The sequence below is a fragment of the Sceloporus occidentalis genome, unplaced genomic scaffold, assembly GCF_023333645.1.
Source record: "Sceloporus occidentalis isolate IW3139 unplaced genomic scaffold, rSceOcc1.0.p SCAF_1, whole genome shotgun sequence".
Taxonomy (NCBI): Eukaryota; Metazoa; Chordata; class Lepidosauria; order Squamata; family Phrynosomatidae; genus Sceloporus; species Sceloporus occidentalis.
The window spans coordinates 176,971,765-176,991,402 of record NW_028316981.1 but is presented as its reverse complement, the minus strand read 5'-3'; the positions used below and the strand labels follow the sequence as shown (position 1 = coordinate 176,991,402).

The 19,638-nt window shown below is 41.3% G+C and overlaps 1 protein-coding gene across 1 annotated transcript; it reads left to right on the top strand.

Moving 5' to 3' along the window:
- Positions 1-659: 659 nt before the first annotated feature.
- On the top strand, positions 660-8,281 carry LOC149322807 (uncharacterized). The gene is made up of 3 exons (XM_089532763.1): positions 660-747; positions 3,634-3,770; positions 7,250-8,281. The coding sequence occupies exons 1-3, from the start codon at positions 660-662 to the stop codon at positions 8,279-8,281; spliced, it is 1,257 nt and encodes a 418-aa protein (XP_089388889.1).
- The last annotated feature ends 11,357 nt before the right edge of the window (positions 8,282-19,638 follow it).

The window sequence follows — 19,638 nt, the reverse complement described above, 5'->3', positions numbered from 1 at the left end:
AAAGAGAACAACAGCAACACTAGCATTCAAATTCAGAAGGATGATCAGCATAGATTGAACAAGCAAAGGGCAGTTTCGTAAACTGAGGCGGTCTCTTAGTCTATTGTTTACTGATAGAAACATGTGGATCTTGAGTGCTGAGTTGCATCTCCACGAAATTTAACTCTCCACTGCTCACATGTTTTAAATTACTTCTATTTTTAAGAGGTTTCCTTATTTGTTTTAAAAAACCTTTAAAATTATAATCATCTTTTGCTTGCCCTCTTTTAATCTATGCCATCAGGCACCTTAGGTCCCATGTTGGGTGGTGGGAAGGGGAGATAAAAATTAAATGAATTCACAGCTAAGCAGCAGCACACTTCCACAGTGTTGTCAAAGAAAGAGTGAGTGCTACAACCTTTTGTTCATGGAATGTCTGCTCCAACAGCAAGCAGGAGCAAGGAGGGGTGAGGTATCAATGAAGAACAATGAGATTGTGAACTTGCCTCAGAAGATGCAGTAACAACTCAGTTCTGGACATTTCAGTGTGGACACATATGAACTGGTGGGTCTAGGAGGTGAACTGGTGTATCCACATGCATACAATTATGTGCCTGAGTGCGTCACAAAGTGGCAAACCACAATGTCAAATCAGCTAGTGGTACTTAATACCTGCCCCTATGACACAGAGCTTCACAGCAGACTTAGCAGGAATGGTCCATGCTTGCCTCCTGCAGTATCAAGAGGATGACAAGAGTGGCTACATCAGTACTTGCCTATGTTGTTGCTGAGGTTGTCCGGTGGCATAAAAAGAGTTATTTTGTGTTTCATAGGCCCCGCTAGATAGTTTCACTTTTAGCCTGATAGCTCAAGACTGGGAATATCGCAATGTCTGGGAACATGATTGAAAGAGCCCCCCCCCCCCCCCCCGGCAATATCTCTTCTTTAGGAAGAGGAGGCCCTCCTAGATAACCAAGTGAGAAACAGCTAGGCAAGCCATCAACAGCTGCCCAGGAATCTGCTCTTCTGAGAGAAATTTGGATTCAACACACAAATACATACACACATATAAATATATACATATATAAGAAGCTAGTAGAAACAGAATCAAGAATTTAGACTTTAGATGGGCCTATAAAATAGGCAGAAATGGTTTTAAAAATCACAAATTACATACATGCCATGTAAAAGAAGTTTTTGGACACTAGGGCCTGACTGAATGAAAAGGTGGTTATCTTTCGAATTCCAAACAAACTTTGTAGAGAAGGTAGAACACTCATTTAAATGGACAGAGTCATCTTTTGGCAGAAAGAAGCTCTGCAGCTGGCAGAAGAAGCCTTTTGGGACAAACACAGCTAACAAGCTAAAAAATAGGTAATGCAAACATGAAAAGAAGGATGGACAGTTAATAAAGAGACTTTGCGTTGAAATAACAGTTCGGCCTTTCGGTTAATTTCACTTTTGCTGAAAACCATGCCAAAGGTATGCCCTAAAAGGAGGTTTATAAATAAAAAAGGAAGGTTTGGGAGAAATGTATCAACAGGGGTAGAGATAAAGTATTCATTTTAGGCGTTTGTGATTAGGTATTATACACCTTGATGACTTCAGCCAATAAAAGTCACAGGGGAGGGAAAATGCTGTCCGGAAAAGGGATTGAAAACTTGTTGTGTCAGGTTTGGGGTGTGCCTACTTGCCTAGGCACCCCTTCTTGCAAGACTGCAACTAATAAATTGGATATTGCTGCTTCACTTGTTTTGCCCTGATTAATTTGATTTCGTACTTATAAAAATATATTTCACATCTTCCTTTTGGAAGTTGTGATTCATCAGCTCATTATTGCATCTCTGAAGTTAAGTAACTATTGTCACTTGCTATTAATAGCAAGTTATGTCACTTGCTATTGAAGCACTGTGCTGCTTACATGATGCAAATAAGAGAAGAGGCAAAGTCTTAATGCCAAGGAAATTAGAAATAATATAGTTTGACACCCCTTTGGCCAAGAATTCTGTTCTTTCTCCAAGAAATGTTGCTTCAGTACCCAAAATACCAGGCGCTGCAAGCTGTCTTTCAGAAGAAGGAAATGGCAAATCTACCTCTGGGTGTTCCTTGTCAAAGAAAACCCTATAAAATTATTGGGGTTGCCCAATGTTGACAGGGAAATTTGAAGGTACATACACAGCCTATTTATGTGTGACTTGCCACTTCTGGAAGCTCCAAGAGAAAAAAGTTAATTGCTTTATTTGGGGGGACAGAAGAAGGTTTGTCCATGAAGTTTGGAGGTGTCAAAGGCCACAAAAAATAGCCTTTAGAGGTGATCTGCTGTAGACATCTCTCTCTATTGCAGAATCAGATGCTCCAACAGTCAGAAGAATCAGGTCTCTTTCACACTATGCAATTATATGCAGTGATTCCACCTTACCTGCATGACCTCTTCCTATGGAATCCTGGGATTTGTAGTTTGGTCAGAGACTGAGTAACCGGAGCAGCTTTTTGGGTCAGAATTCTGAATGACCCTCCCTAAAGTACAAATCCCATTATTCTATATGATGGGGGCATGGTGGTTCAAGTTTTATCGTAGTGCAAGAATTGTGTAGTGTGAAAGAGACCCCTCCACCAGAGTGGATGGAGAGGACTGAGAAGGCTGCTGTTTCACAAAATGGAGACTTTCTATTTTTTTCTACATTTGATTCACTAGCAAGATGGAATATGAATACTTGTGCCCTTGTCCTAATGGATGGGCAGCAGAGTTCCCATTTTCTAAAGGTGGTCACTTTATAAAAAGGACTGAGCTTTAAAATTTTATTAACCTTTAATAGCTGTATCAGAGGGAATTCTATCAGCTGAAGCTTGGATGGCCATCTACACCTCCCAGCTCTCTTTCTGCAACGTAGCTATTAAAGGTCAAGGAGCCCCTTCTCTTCCTTCTTGTGCGGTGGCCAGACTAGGCTTGCATGGGTTCAGCTAGCCACTAGAACATCACCAGATAGGTGCAAAGAACCGAGCTAGAACATTCAGCCAAAGCATTTTATGACCTCTGTGGCAGAAGGGTGGTGCGGTGCTCTCATCAAATATAGAATATTGTTGTTGTGTGCCTTCAAGTTGTTTCCGACTTATGACAATCCTAAGATGACATTGAGGTTTTCTGGGGCTGACATTATGTGACTTGTCCAAGGTCACTCAGTGGGTTTTCATGGCTGAGCAGGGAATTGAACCTTGATCTCCAGAGTTGTAGTCCAATGCTCAAACCACTACACCATGAAAATATAAAAGGATAACTTAACTATCAAATGATGAGGCCTAAAAGGGAGTAACTGGGGAAGATATAAGAGCATTACAAAGCAAGCCTCCCTCCACTGGAGAAGACCCCATCAAGTACTTTGTTGGTCCTATGAAAAGACTGATCCATTTGGGATCCGCCTTTCCTTTCCAATTCCATGAGAAGACCTGAGTTGCCTTCAACTGCCCTCAGCTGTGTCCTTTTGCCTTCCAATGACAGTGTCAAGAGCTCCAGCTGGGAGCTCATAAAAAGACTCCAGGAGCAAGTTTGCTTATTCTTTCTTTTTTCCTCAACAAGGCTGGGGAACGGAACTGGTCTTTGTCCGTAAGTATTTTATGTGAAAGCTTGTTTTTCTTCTTCCTTGTGTGTATGCGTAGGTTTTCTTGCAGAGTGCTTTCCATTTTTGCTTCTTTCTGAATGTACCAAGTCAAAATGCTGTAAAAATTTGGCTACTCCTCCTATTTCCTTCAGTGTTGTCAAGTACACAGTCACTGAACTGGAGTTTATGAGTGATGTGAGTGTTACGTAATAGATTATAACATTTTAGCAAAATTCATCAGGGTGGTGTGTTTGTTTGTTTGTCTGTCTGTCTTCAGGTTCCTTGTCAAGTTATGGTGACTCCATTAACTTCATAGGGTTTTGGTAGGCAAGGAATATCCAGAGATAGTTTTGCCCATTCCATTCTTTAAAATATAGTCTATAGCGCCTGGTTTTTCTTGGAGATCTCCCATCCAAGTACTAACCAGGGCTAACACTGCTTGGCTTCCTAGGCCAGACCTGGTGCCATTAGGATACTTAGATGATTAGAGTTTTCTTAGGCAGAAACGGTTTTGTCAGTTTTGTCCTCTCAAATATAGCCCATGACACCTGATGGTGGTCTCCCATTCAAATATTAACCCTACTTAGTTCCCAAGATCTGGTGCCTTACTTAAGTCATTTCAACAGCCATCCCTCTGTATTGTCCCCCTGCCCCCACTTTCTGTAGCCATATAGGTGTGGGGGTTTTGTATGTTTATGACTGGTCTTTTTCTTCAGAAAAATAACAGGGTTGAATACACTGTCACTGGGTTGGTGGTTGTGTGTCAAAGAGGTTGTGAATGTCAAGTGACAGACTGTGTGGAAAATACATCAAAATTTCACATTAGCCATTTCTTACTGCTTCCACAGCTATGCCTCGTCCTTTAGAAACTTGGGATTTGGAGTTTAGTATTGTTGTTATTAACTGCCCTCAAGCTGATCTCTAGCCATGGTGACCCTGTGGATGAGACACCTCCAAGACTCCCTGTACTCCACTGTTCTGCTTAGTTCCTACAAAGTCATACCTGTGATCTCTTTAATAAGAGTCCATCCATCTTGCATGTGGCCTTCCTCTCTTTCTACTTCCCTCCACCTTTCCTAGCATTATTGTTTTTTCCAATGAGTCGTGCCTTCTCATGATGTGTTCCAAGTACGACAGCCTCAGTTTAGTCATCTTGGCTTCCAGGGAGATTTCTGGCTTGATCTGCTCTAGGACCCATTTGTTTGTCTTTTTTGGCTAGAATCCTCAGCACTCTTCTCCAGCACCACATTTTGAATGAATGGATTTTCTTCCTATCCTCTTCCTTAACTGTTCAGCTCTCAAATCCATTCATGGTAATAGGGAATACAGTGGCTTGTATTATTCTAACCTTTGTGCTTAGTTGTATATCTTTGCATTTAAGGATCGCTTCTAGTTCTTTCATAGCCTCCCTGCCCATTCTTAATCTTCTGATTTCCTGGCTGCAGTCCCCATTCCTATCAATGTTTGATCACAAGTATGAGAACTCTTTTACTATTTCTATTTCTTCATTGACTAGGTTGAATTTATGTAGATTCTCCATGTTCATTATTTTTGTTTTCTTTATGTTCAATACTAAGCCTGCCTTTGTGCTTTCTTCCTTGATCTTCCTTAGTAGTTGTTCCAGGTCTGTGAGGTTTTCTGCTAGTATTGTGGTATTGAGGGGGGATTATCAGGGGGATAAAGTTTGAAATGTCCCAATCTGAATTAGGCCTTTTTATGCTTTAAAATAAAAAATAAAACTTTTTATTTCTACCCCCTTTTTGTGAAAACAATCAAAGTGGCTTACAATGTTAAAAGCATACACCATATATACAAAATATCCCCCCCTAAAAAAGAATTAAACAGTTTAAGGTTAAAATTGCATGAACAATTAAAACAATAACGGTGGGCAGCGTCATCAGATATATATGGGGGTTGCTACATGGCCAAGTAGTTTATTCTGGGGAAAGAAAACTTTAGCTACATGCTGCACATTTAACACAGCATGCTAAACCTCTAAACTGGCCAAATTTTCTTCCTCCTAGTTTTCTCCCTCCTCCTGGTAACATCAACAGCAACAAAAAACACTGTCTCAACTGTCAGGCAATTATACTGCTCAAATTAAGAATAGCGTTTGTAGGGGCTAAACAGAGATGGATTTCTGTGTAGAAGGAGTATGATTTATGTAGACCAAATTCTTGGGAACATTCGGAAGTCTGTTTTATCCACTATTTATCTACCTGGTAAATCTTGGAGTCTTTTGAAATAACATGGCAGCTGATTGTGAGACACAAATTTAAATGAAACAAATATAATTAAAACATGTCTTCCAAAGCAACCCACTTTAAATGCCAAAGACCTGGCTGAATACAAAGGTCTTTGCATACTGAATAATGGAAAAGAGAGAAGTCAGGATGGCATGCTGCCTGGCAATGAATTCTAGATCATGGAAGTGTCTGTTATGATCAGTGATGGTTATCAAGGGGGTGGATGATGGTTTTTTCCTAGTACACTGTAAGCTATTGAATCCTTTAGGTATAAGAACTCAGCTGGCACATTCTTCTACATGTGAAGCATGTGCTCCACTGCAGAACTCTGGCTCTTCAGCAAGACATTTTCAAGGGACCAACCCAAGAGGTGGAATATGGGAACCAGCCTCTCTCTTCAAGTGTTTCAAATGTGGCAATGAGAATGTAGGTGCCTCTAGAATCCCAGCAAATGCAGTTTTAGGCATGTTGCTCTACTCCATTAGATGAGTCTTCAATCCTTCTGGCTTTCTTCCTTTCTCCGCAATGTTTTGATCAATGTAATGGACAAGCTTGACATATTTCCTCCTTCTCTAGCTTGCAGGTGGCTGGCTACAGAAACTACAGAAGCTTTTAAAATGGTAAGCACAAAGGTCTTTGTTCCTAAAGAGTTTTGTGGAGGGACTAGAACATGGGGATCTTTGACTTAAGACTCGGTTACTGGAGGCAACTGAGTCTGGTGCTGAAGTGGGACTAGTAAGACCCAGGTTTGAATTCAGACAGGGTTCCTTGGGTGGTAATAGTGTTGCCCGATTTGGTACAGTCAAATTTCATGACATCCAGGGGTTACATGGAAGGACTAGATAACCAGAAGCACTGACTAAAAGCCTTATCACATGAGAAAAGAAAACAGAAATTCAGCTGGAGATGAGTGCCTTGCAGTAAGGCATGAAAAAAGCCACTCCTCTCTGGTTCTGTTTCCACTTTCTTCTCTCATGTGATAAGACTGCAAGACTTTGTTAATGGAAGGAAGTGTAGTGGGAATTCAAATGTGTCTGGTATTGAAATGAGGGCTGGGGAGACCTGGGTTTGAATTCAAAGGAGATTCAGAGCTCATTGAGGCAGTTCCTTTCTCTTAGCTGAGCTTACTCACAGGTTTGTTGTGAGGAGAAAACGTTTGTGGGAGAGTCATACGCAGGCCTTGAATTCTGTAGAAGTGGGACCTAAATGCTGACAGTGACCTTAAGGCAGCAGGGGTAGAAACTGGATGAGGAGACTGTAGGGATGACCGCAACATCACTGTGGTTTTTTACTCATGAAATCATTTCACAAGATAGTGGCATCCATATGGAAGGGAAAAAAATAATCTTGTGGCACCTGAAAGTCTAACAGGCTTCCTTTGGCACATGCTTTTCTGGACCAGTAAGATGACATCTTTTTCCATTTCAGAGCACCCTTCAAAGTTTTAACAGAGGCCTGGGCCAGCTTGAAGCTTACCTTGATATGAATGAAGGAGTGGCTTTCAAGATGGACAACGGCTTGTACTGGAACTCACTGAGTGCTGATTCTCCAAGGGCCATTCAGGGCGTAGCGGAAAAGCAGGTGTCATCCAAGTTTTGGGTCAGCCTCCTGGCCTCAGGGAAAGTGATGCTGAGGAGCAGGATAGGCAAGTTCCTGGCCCCAGTGCAATCAATACAAGATCCCAGCACATTTCCTGTTCGACTTGTCCCACGCTCAGAAAGTCCAAGTCTGCAGTTTCAAGTGTTTCACAGTGGTAACAGAGTAGCTTTTCAGTCCCATAATGGGCTCTTCTTGGAAAGAGTGTACTCAAGGGCTGATACACTGGAAGCAACTGTGTTCTTTCCTAAGGAGAGCTGTTTTTTCTATCCCCTGATTGGAGACCTTGATCCCCCTACCTTTTCATTGCACCGTCTGATCCCAATGCCCATTACAGGAATGAGTTCAAAAACCTGTCTTGTGGGCACGCGGACCTATGTCAACAAGACGGATGAAACGGAACAGCACACTTTCAAAATGTCTTGGGGAACCCAGTTCATTGACAAAACATTCTGGCCCCATCTATGGGGCCTTGGTATACATTCTTTATTTCATTTCTTACTTGGTCAAGCAAAGCCCCTTTTGATCTACACTAAAGACAATGAGCACAGACCCTATGTGCGGAGGTATATTTTTGAGACACTAACAAAGGAGGTGACTGTGCCTCCCAAATCTAAAGCCTTAGCTTTTCTCTTAGTTGACTGTTATGAGCCTAACACTTTACCTTTCACAGCTGTTATCTGCAAGGTGAAACCTCATGGAGCTTCGGAGACCCTCAGAGAAGCTGGGTCCTGGAAGGGTATTTTCTATGATAATCTCCGAATAAATGTCAAGTACAAAAATATTAATGGGCATGCCCAACCATGCAAAGCAGGAGAATGGGAGACTTTACAAAGGAAGTTATTAGTTGATCAAAAATCGTAAAGAATGTGGACATTAGGACTCTGCAGCATTCTGATCTAGCCCCAAACAGTACTGGATGGCTTTGAGGGCTTTTTCCCTCCAGGGGTATTGCTGGCAGATCCTTTTTACCTCTCAGGTGCCTAAAGAAAACAAAATGATGGCTACCTTTTTAAAGCAAGGGCAGAGCCCTCCTGAACTTGATTATAATAAATAGAATGCAAATAAAATGGTGAATCCTTTGTTTTGGGGGAAAAACTTGTCTCTGTGTCTAGAAATGGTGGGATGTTTTGGGGTCGTTTCAGTTTAGCAGAACAAATTATGGGAGGAGGGAAGACTGAATAGTATTTTCGATTCCCATTAAGATTTAAGCAACCTTTATTATAGCTCTCATTCCTATACTTAACCTGTAGCAATGTTACTAGTACAACAGTTAATCCTAACAACAGAGTATGCTTTCACAGTGTGTGTGGATGTGGATTTAGTCCCTTTGAACATCGGGCTGAGCAAACAGTGTGCCTGGAGAAAAATCACAGAAAATAAGAAAGGACCTTATCACACGTGGAGAGTTTGCAGTTCAGATCTACAGTCACTCGTTCTAGCAATGCAAAGCATGATGTTATTTCACACCACATCCAGAGTCACTCCTGTCTAGCAATGCAAATTAAGGTTAAAACATGTTGCTTTACCACACCTGGTTGCCTTTCTGTTGCCGTTCCAAATTGAGGGGGAAGCAAAGTCAGATCTATTCCAAACAAGTCATGTGATGCAGATTCAAGCAAAGCGGAGTGAGTGCACATTGTATTACCACACCAGAGGGTTCAATGATTCAAATTGGCACCCTTTGGCATGTTCAGTGGGCTCTGGGTGCTGTCCTCCTTCCCTGCCCCCTCCTTAGCTGTCATCCTTCATCGGGATGAAGAAGCAGTCAGGGGATGATGGGATAGGTCGCTGGGGCCAGGATTGGGATGCAGGAGAAGGCAGAGGATGGGATAGGTCACTGTGGGGAGGTCACTGGAGCCAGGATTGGGATGCAGGAGATGATGGGATAGGTCGCTGGGGGTTGCTGGGGCCAGGATTGGGATGGAGGAGAAGGCAGGGGATGATGGGATAGGTCACGGGGGGGGTCGCTGGGGCCAGGATTGGGACACAGGAGAAGGCAGGGGATGATTGGATGGATGGCAGGGTGGCAGAGGGGGCGAGATGGGGTGAAGGAGGAGAAGGGGAATGACAGAGCAGGGCGCAGGGGGCGACATTGAATTGATCTTCCACACCAGACCAATTTGAAGTGAAATTGAAGTGAGCTTGAATTCGAATTCTGTGAATTTCCTTTTTTTCTGAATTCATCAAAATGAGGAGTCACTTTGGAAGCCCCACGGAAGGAGCGCCCATAGAAAGGAATGGCGTCTGATAACACATTCATGTTATGATGTGAATCCGCATCATTGGAAGTGCAGTCACGTCGGAACTGACCTGCAAAAGCTCTAAAAATCTGTGTGATAAACCTCAAAGTTAATATTATTAAAGAAGTACATTGATATATATATATATATATAGGGGATTGGACTGAATGGCCCTTGTGGTCTCTTCCAACTCTACGATTCTATGATTCTATAATTCTATGATTTAGCTATTATTGGCTGGATGAGAAGGGGAGGCATGCTTGTCGCACACATCTCACGGTCTTTGGAACAAAGCTAAGATGACTTCTCCTTGGAGAATCAAGAGAAAGAGGAAAGAAATGGGAAAGCAGACACCATCCACCTGGAGATAGCAATATAATACAGAGGTATAGTAAGCCTAAATTGAACAGAGGAAAGACAGTTTGGTAAAGTGAGGAAGTCTATCTCTTGTTCTACCCATGCATCTTGAGTGCAAAGCTGAGTTGCATCCTTATTTCTGTCATTGCCAACAAAACTGATCCTCCACTGCCTGCGTAATAGTGAATAAGCAAGAAATGGATGGTAGCAGTATATTACCCAGTCATGGCAAGCAAAGTGACTGAAGCACCTTGGTCAGTTCCTCTAGTGATGTGGGCATACCATGCAGGCTCAGAGTAGAGGTTTTATACTTAGGGAGGCAGGGAGAAATGGCACGAGGCAGCAACTTGAAAAGAGAAACACCCTTTCCAGGTTTCACAAGCACACTCTGCATAGCAGCAAAAAGGTACAGTCATCCCTCCATATCCATGGATTTGAAAATATTCCAGAAAGAATTCCCAAAAAAGCAACCCTTTATTTTGCCATTTTATATGAGGGACACCATTTCAGTACCCCATTATATATAATGGGACTTGAGCATCAAATCCAAGCCAATACCAAGGACCCACTGTGTTATGAAAGTTTGGGTGCATCTACAGTGTAGATATAATGCAGTTTGACACTGCTTTAATTTCTGTAGCTCCATCCTATGGAATTCTGCAGTTTGTAGTTTTACAAGGTCTTTAGCCTTCTCTGCCAGAGAGTCTTGTTGTCTCACCAAACTACAAATCCCAGGATGGAGTCATGGCAATTAAAGTGGTGTCAAACTGCATTATTTCTATGGTGTACATGCACCAGAGATTTGCACAAGCTTCTGTAACTTGGACCCAAGCCATGGGACAAGATATTGTTTAGTGTTTGATGAGAGAAAACCTCTGTGTTTATTTACCTAGTTTGGGAAGAATTAAAGTTACAAGTGATTTTTTGCTCAGACTAACCATGTTTACTATTTGCATGGATGGATACCATGCTTATTGTTTTTGAGGACAGGCACTCTATGATAATAAAATGCCACCTTTGTCCTCCTAGTTCCTTTATACACAAATGGGAACAAAAACACAACACTGTGCTATTATGTTGCCACAATCACATGTGTTTATGTTTTATTCACAGCATAAAGAATTATCCTACTTTGGCTTATCGCCATTAGCAAGAATAAATCAGGCCATTTCTGCAATTAAATAATCATTGGGCCAGATGTTTGGAAGGGACAGAACCACATCCAATGAAAAAAGATGTGGCAATACAGACCTAACAAGGGATAGGATGTTTGATTTACACATCTCTGATGACTTAAGTCTCCTGCTACTACAAGAAGATATCATCATCATCATCCCTCCCTTCTCCCAGGACTGGGACTCAGAGTGGCTTACAACATTTAAAAAAAACCACCATACAGTTTAAAAACATACAAAAATAGTACATTAAAATAGGATCAAATTACTACAATAATTAAAACAAATTCAGTGCTAAAATATCAAATACTTTAAAAAGATAAAAATACATTAAAACAATATAGTACCCCAGGCCTTTCTTTAAAAGCATTCTGTTTTGAATGCTTCTAGATGTAACTCACCATGACCTTGTGGAATTGTAAATCCCATGGCCAGATCTGTGAAGCTTAATGCCAGTCATGAGAAGCAGGAACTGTCTGTGAATGTTTGTGTCATGCAATTTCTGCATTTTGGCTGGCCGCTAAATATCACTCTTTTGGTGTATTTTGGATTTTGTTGTATTTTGTATTTTGTTGTATTTTGTTATATGGCCAACATGGCTACCCCTGAATATGCAGCCTAATACACTAGTTAGGATAACTTCAAAGCACTACACAATATGATGCTCAGTTTACTATTTAGTATCACATACTGTTTCTTGTCACATGCAATTTACTATTTGCTATAATAGTCAATATAATATTTAGTGTAACCTACTATTTACTGTACCTTTATACTGCTTAGTATAAAACTTTCCCTCTCCAGTATAATGTTATAATATTTAGTATAGTACTCAATATACTATTTAGTATAACATCATACTATTTCGTATATCACTCAACATACTATTTAGAATAACAATATAATATTTAATATAACATTCAATATACTATTTAGCATAACTTTATACTACTTAGTATAACACACACATAATAGACTATGTAGTATATAATTGTTTGTTGTTGGGTGCCATCAAGTTGTTTTTGATGTATGGTGACCCTAAGACAACCCTATCATGGGGTTTTCTTGGCAAATGTCTTCAGAGGGGGTTTGCCACTGCAATCCTCTGAGGCTGAGAGAGTATGACTTGCTCAAGGTCACCCAGTGGATTTATATGGCCAAGCCGGGATTTGAACCTTTGTCTCCCGGATCCTAGTCCAACTGCATGCTGGCTATATAACTGTACTATTTACACTTTCTATATACTATGTATTATAACAGTATGCTAGTTAGCATAACATTCAACGTTTGTTGTTGTTGTGTGCCTTTGTTTCTGACTTAGGGCAACCCTAATATGACCCCATGACAGGGATTTCTAGGCATGATTTGTCTTTGATTCCCCGAGGCAGAGAGAGTGTAACTTGTTCAATCTCACCCAGTGGGCTGCTGTGGCCAGGTGGAGATTTATTCACAAGCCTCTTAGTTCAGGGCTCCAATCACTACGCCACATTGTCAATGTTATTAAAACACACAATGTACTATTTAATATAATAATGAAAATACCAGTCAAGAGTCTAAATCAGCTATTTAGTTAAGTATAGTAAGTTAAGTATACTTAACCAAGTCATGTCTCCTGGCTGGGTCCCACTCCCTCCATCCTCACTTACCTGGCAGCAGCTGCTGTGAGTGATAAAGATCTGTTATGCTGTCAATCAAGGCATAGCAGACTGATATTTCTACCTCCCTCACCCAGTGATCCCCAGTGTAGAGGCATTGCAACAGAGATCCTGCTTTTAGTTGTTATACCAGAGACCATGGTGGGAGCGGGTGAAAATATTAATCTGTTGTGCTCTGATTGACAGAAGAACAGATCTCTGTCACTTGCAGCAGCTGATGCTTAGCAAAGCAGGATTAGGTGATTTACGATCCCTACACTATTAAATACATAGGGATTGTGACTGTGAATCTGTTATAAATACATAATTTGAGGTTACCTATTTGTATTGGTGACTGTAGATTCTAGCTCATGGCTCCAAATTTGGCTCACCCCCTCTGTATTCCTGCTCCAAAGGACTGGTGGTCTAGTGATCCCACCTGCTGTACCTGACTTCTTAAGTGGATGTGATGGAATCTGGTCGACTGAAAATGCTAAGCATCCTGATGATCAGGTGGACAAAAAGACTTAAGTACAAAAGCAAAGTCAAGAGACAGAGATTTGATTAAAAGGAAAGGTAGGAGATCTATTTCTGGATAAAATCAGTCTCTGATGAAATTTAGTGTCACCATCAGGAGTAGGATTTAAGTAGCTCTCCAGCTGTTGTTGGACTGCAATTCCAAGCTTTTGGGAGTTGCTGGACTGCAACTGATTCCCACCCCTCTTCTCTAGTGAATAAAGGTATAAAAGAGAGGAATAGCATTTTAAAATATAGCATTTTAAAGCACATCATTAACCGTTAAAAAAAAACACCAACACTGTTAAGACTTGGTAGTGGAATAATTTTAACTATTTTAAGTTGACCAGTTTAATGACCAACTTTTAAATTAGTTAATTAAATTAATAGATGTGGTGGGCATAAAAGAGTTAATGCTGAGGCACTGCACTGGGTAAGAACCTGGGCAGAGGAGACAGCTGAAAATGAGGGATCTAAGACATAAAGAAAATGTCCCTACACTCTCTAGAGGATGTTTGGGGGGATTTGGGGGCAAATATCTATATATATCCATAGAGAGGCAGCATGGCACAGCGCTTTGAGTGTTGGACTAGGAGTCTCAAGACCAGGGTTCCATTCCTGGCTTGGTGATGAAACCCACTGTGTGACCTTGGACAAGTCACACTCTCTCAGCCTGAAGGAAAAGCAATCTTGCCTGAACAAATCATGCCAAGAAAACCTCATGAATGGCTCACCTTAGGGTTGCTATAAATTGGAAACAACCTGAATGCACACAATAACAACATCTATATTTTATTTTATGTTATTGTGGGGAAGGGGCAATAAGGGTGCACTCCTCCGTGTTCTCCTCGGGGGTGTTATGCAGCCTGGAAGCCTCCCAGAGTTGCTAGCCTCTGCTGTATTGCACAGTGAGCAGCACTGTCCTGATCAGGAGGATGAGTAGTGTTGGTGGCAGCAGGCAGAACAAAGTAGGCAATGGTGAGTGAACACCATGGAAAATGAAGTTTGTCTTAAACCTATGACTTGCCACTCCTAGGGTAAGGAAAATGCAGATTACTAACTGAAAGAAACTGTCTTGCTTTGTCCTGGTACATCACACTGGACTGGCAAAGACTGTTCTCTAAGTTAATAGGCCCTGCTGAAAAACTGTAGATTTCAAGTGAGCACTTTAAAAAAATGTACCAAGTGGGAGGAGCCACTGCCATTTTCAGGTTTAGGAATCTAAGCAGTGATGGGTTAACCTTAAGAAATACCACCTCAGGATCTCAACATCCATGTGCTTGCAACACTGTTTAGTGAGTGACTGAGAAAGAAATGGGTCTGCCAATCGGGTAGTGGATGAGTGGCCAAGTAAGCTCTAGATTGCAAGAAATGTTCTTCACTTGTCCTACAGGTCACATGCCATTTACATTGCCCTGATGAAGGATATAAGTAGAAACCTGTTTGATCAAAAGAAAGGTCTAAAAGTCTAACATTCTCTTCTTGCAGTGACCAATGTGCTGCCTAGAGAAGGCCCACCAACAGGACATGAGCAAAACTGATTTTATCACACTGGCCTGTGCCTGGGCAATAGGCAGCCCATATGCAACCTGGTCATCTTCCACAGCTTTTCAAGAACAATATTTTCCTGTTCTTAAAAAGCTGCTGGAAAATTGCCCTGGCCACAGAGCAGTGCAATAAAATCCATCAGAGATAGATACAAACTGCATGTAACCTGCACCTGTTTTCCCATGTGATAATCTCCCATGACATAGCAGCTGGCTTCAGGAGGTGGTTGGCAGCTATCATTGCTCATTACCACCCTTCATCCCAGAGGGTGGTGTCTGGCAGTGTCTAAAACACATCACATGACCATGGATCACCAAAGTGTGGGGGAAAGTGTACTAAGATATGATGTCAAATCGGTATTTAGTGGGGTCTTGTCATCAGTGGATCTGAGCATCTGCAGATGGCAAGCCTTATTGTTTTCAATGGATGCACATGCATGCAGCTGCACTAGTGGCAGCGCACATTTTGCACTGGCAATTGGGGGCAATGGGACTTGAGGTCCATATTTTTTCTTATCTGTGGGGGTGGGCCCAGAATGGATCCTCCATAGATCCGAAGGCCCAACTATATTTCCATTCTCAAATTAGCATGATTGCGGCAAGACAGCAGGCTGATGTGATAAAGTCCCAAGATGGAAATTGCCATAGAACAGAAAGCCACTCCAAGTAGCCCAACCAATCTTTTTTTCCAATGTGCTTTCATGTCACTACCACAGGTGTGGTCATCCAGATGTTGGTGGACTACAACACCCAGCATTCTGAACTAGTGATTTTTCTGATTAGGTGGGATGGGACAAAATCTGGAGGGCTGCACATTGCCCACTAGTGCAGGGCAGGAAGTGAAGGGTGATAGGTTGTTCCTTGCACTGGTTCAGCTAGCCGCAAGACTAGGGAAAGGAATTATGAGGCCTTCCACATGATGTTGGACTGCAACTCTCAGCATCCCCCCCATCATTGGCTACACTGGTTAGGACTGCTATGAGGTGCAATCTAACAACAACTAGAAGGCAGCATGGTTCTCAACCCTATGTTCCAACATCCCTAAACACACAGAGATGAAAGGAATTAAGAAACCACCTCCAGGCCGTCTTTGCCAACAGGTGACAAATGAAGACCAGGACTTGGGCTGCTCTAGAACAGTATGCTAGATATTTCCTAGAGCAGGGGTTCCCAACTTTTGCTCGTTCAGATGTTTTAGACTCTAGCACTCACAATTCCTGTTGGCCATGTTGGCTGGGACTTCTGGGATCTGAAGTCCAAAACAAGTGGAGGACTAAAGATTGGGAACCACTGTTCTAGCGGGATAGCTTTAATACCAAAGGTGGAACACATCATGCCACTGTGCGTGGAATGGAGTGAGGAAACAGCTGCAATGCTGTCAGGACTGGCACCACTTACTGGTTCAACCCATCAAGTTGGAAAGCAATTGTTATTTGATAGTCACCTCTAGGAAAACTAATTAGATGAGACTTTTCCTTAAAGAAAATACAATAGCTTTACATTGCCACAGGAAAGAGAACCCACCCTGTCTTTTATTGTCCTTTAAACAGTATTGATTCCTTTGTGTTCTCCTTTGAACTGACACTTCTTCTTCAGTTGCAGTCAGCTGTGCTCTCTTTGCCTTTGAGTAACACATGATCTCTTAAAGGATGCTCAAAAAAGGCATTCCTCCTCTTTTCCTTCTGCAAGGGAGTGCTCTGCCTTGGCCTGGCCTTTGACGTCAGCTGTTTGGTAGGTGAGTATTCTTATGAAGTCATGGAGCTGGTGCAGTTCTTGGACTTTTGAAGATGTGCTTTTCCTTCTTTAGCATGTGTTAGGGATAGGTGCTTTCTACTATGTTACTCTGATGTGTTTGTTTCTTCTTCTTTAAAATGTACTCTTATCTGAATGCACTCACTTTGGTTCAAGGAGACCTACAGCATCTTCCTAAGCATCTCAGGTCAGAGAAGTGAGTTTAGTGGAACCTGCTCCATAGTCAATCTGTTGAAGACTGCATCCTGTCTTCTGAATTTAGTAAGCTTCTCTGCTCATGAACATAGGGATGGATTTATCAAGGGTGCATCTTCTAAACTGTAGAAATAATGCAGTTTGACACCACTTAGTGTTGTAGCCATCCTATAGAAAGTGTAGTTTTACAAGGTTTTTATCCTTCTCTGCCAAGGAGTGCTGCTGCCTCACAAAATTACAAACCCCAGGATTCTGTAGGATGGAGCCTTGGCAGCTAAGATAGTGTCAAACTCCATTATTTCTACAGTGTAGATGCACCCACACAGAGGCATCCACCTTGTCTGCTGTATTTCTGGTAGATGGTTCCCTTGGCTTGTTCAGAGTGCATCTGACTTGATTTCTCTTCAGTATGTTGTGAAGGAGGACCCTTCCCCAGCATTTAACTATAGTGTTGTGATTCTGTCTCAGATGCCATGGCTGTATCCTGTGGAATTCTGGGGTTTGCAGTTTAGGGAGGGGCATTCAGAATTCCCAGCCTGGGAACTCTGCCGGTGCTTCTAACCAAATGAGAAATCTCCAGATTCCATTAGATGAAACCATGGCAGTTACACTACAATAGTAGTGTAGTATGATAGGGCCCTTGAGATTTTTTCCACCTCTCAATAAATGGAAGAGTAAGTGGATCTTCCACTTTCCTTGCTGTAATCTTGATCATTGCCACTTCCACATTTCCCTGGATAAAGTTGGATTTTTTAAAATGTACACAATGCTAGTGATGGTCAGGGATATTATTAGGGATATGTGAGGGGTATGGACCACACCAGGTGACACTCTAAAGGAGTGTATCATCACTGCCCCCCAAATATTTGCCTTTTGGTAGAAACGGGCTCTGGAATTTGCCTGCATCTCTTTAAAATGCTGGAGCTCAGTGGAAAAGATGGTGAGAGTGGGGCAAGGCTCAGTGGGAGAAGAAAGGAGAGGCCCCTGGTTGGGAAAAAAATGCAAATTAAAAATAAAAATTAAAAACAAATTAAATATATATATATTTTTAAAAATTCTCTAAAAACACCACATCTTACCAAATTTTCACTTTAACCATGTGAAACTATACAAGTAAATACATTTAATGGTATAATTTTAATTTTACTAGTTGTTTATGTCACAACTGTTGGTATTACATTCAGTGATATACGGGAATTAAGATTTATGAGTAAATTAGTACAAAAAACATTACTAAGGATTCTGTATGGCACGGTATATAAGGCGGTAAGTGGTGTGTGTGAGATGGGCAAAATGTGGGCAAAAGTTATTATTGATGAAGAACACATGAGCTAGGAGAAATTAGCTCCTGAACCTTTCCATTGTGGGCTGATGTTAAGTGTTTCTACAGTATGCAAAGTATTTGCTGTGTCTGTGGTCCATGAGCAAGGGTCCCTCAGTAGAAAAGTCATGAAGACATGTATTTCTTTTCCTCAAATATTCCATATACAATGGACAAATGAGGCCTCCGTTGCTCTAGGAAGCCCCACAAAGCTTTGCAACGTTTTGGATGATATAGCAAGCTAGCTCTGCTTTTCTGTGCAGTGGCATTCCTAGGTTTGGTGTCACCTGGTGCGGTAACTCATGGTGTCACTGTCCTCCATTGACTTCCTCCATACAAAATCCTTAGCAATGCTTTTTTGCACTAACATTACTTGTAAATCATAATTTTCATATACCACTGAGTATAATGCTAATAGTTCTGACATAAAAAACTAGCAAAATTAAAATTATAGCTTTAAATTAAAATATCATAACCACACCCGAAATGAATTTACATATGTACAGTATTCATAGTGAAGATTTGGTTAAAATGTGATGTTTTTAAAGAAAATTTAAAAATTATTTATTTATTTTTTTAATGAAAATTTTATTTTTTTTTTAATTAAAATTTTGACATTTGAATTTTAAATAATTCTGGGCCACTTTTTTCTTCCACTGAGCTTCACCCTACACCCATCATCTTTTAAAGCAGTTTAAAAGGAAGCAGATGATTGCCGCAGCCCATTTCTGCCTAAAAGTAGGTGTCTGAGGAGCAATGGTTTCCCCCTCCCTCCTGGAGTCAACTGGTGCGGTCTGAACCCCCTGTGCCCCTTAGTGTTACCAATGTTTCTATGTGCTTTGTGTACTTTGGACCATGTACCAGAGTAACATGACCTGTTTCTTCCTCTTTTAGCCTCTTCAGCTGCGAAACTCACAGAAACATTTTAAAATGGTAAGCTCATGGCTGTCTGGTTCTATGGAGGTAGAATTGGAAGTGGAATTGCTAGAGGGAAAAAATGGAGATGATTCCTGTGCCTTTAATAGTTCTGTGGTCTTGCTTATTGTCTGGTTGCCTGACATTACTCTTCCAGAAAACCATTAAAGGTGCAGGAGTACAGCAGTGCTACTCAATTTTCTTTTAATCCTTGGGACGCCCCACCCTTTTACATCTGTATGTAATGTCACACACACACACACACACTAGTCAATATGGTAAATGAATACAGTATTTTGTTTATTAAATGTGCAAATTTTCATTCACACATTCATGTATATTCATATTTCAACATTTTATAGGGAAATATCATTCAGATTAGACTAGGTTTATGTAAATTCAATATTTAACTCAAAGCATGTGTAAATTTTACACACAAAAAGTTTGGGAGGAGGAGGGGATCCACCAAAGCTTGCATTCCACACCACCATTTGGGTAGCACTGCTCAATAGTTTTCAATCTGGCAACCCTAGATGGAGAGGGTTCAGTGCAGCCAGTCTTCACAT

What these genes read in the sequence shown, in the direction of transcription:
- LOC149322807 (XM_089532763.1), top strand. Translation starts at nt 660, where the DNA reads ATGACACAGAGCTTCACAGCAGACTTAGCAGGAATGGTCCATGCTTGC. An exon ending in TGACAAGAGTGGCTACATCA is followed by an intron (nt 748 to 3,633) that starts GTACTTGCCTAT and finishes GTGTATGCGTAG; the next exon opens with GTTTTCTTGCAGAGTGCTTT. An exon ending in AACTGGAGTTTATGAGTGAT is followed by an intron (nt 3,771 to 7,249) that starts GTGAGTGTTACG and finishes TTTCCATTTCAG; the next exon opens with AGCACCCTTCAAAGTTTTAA.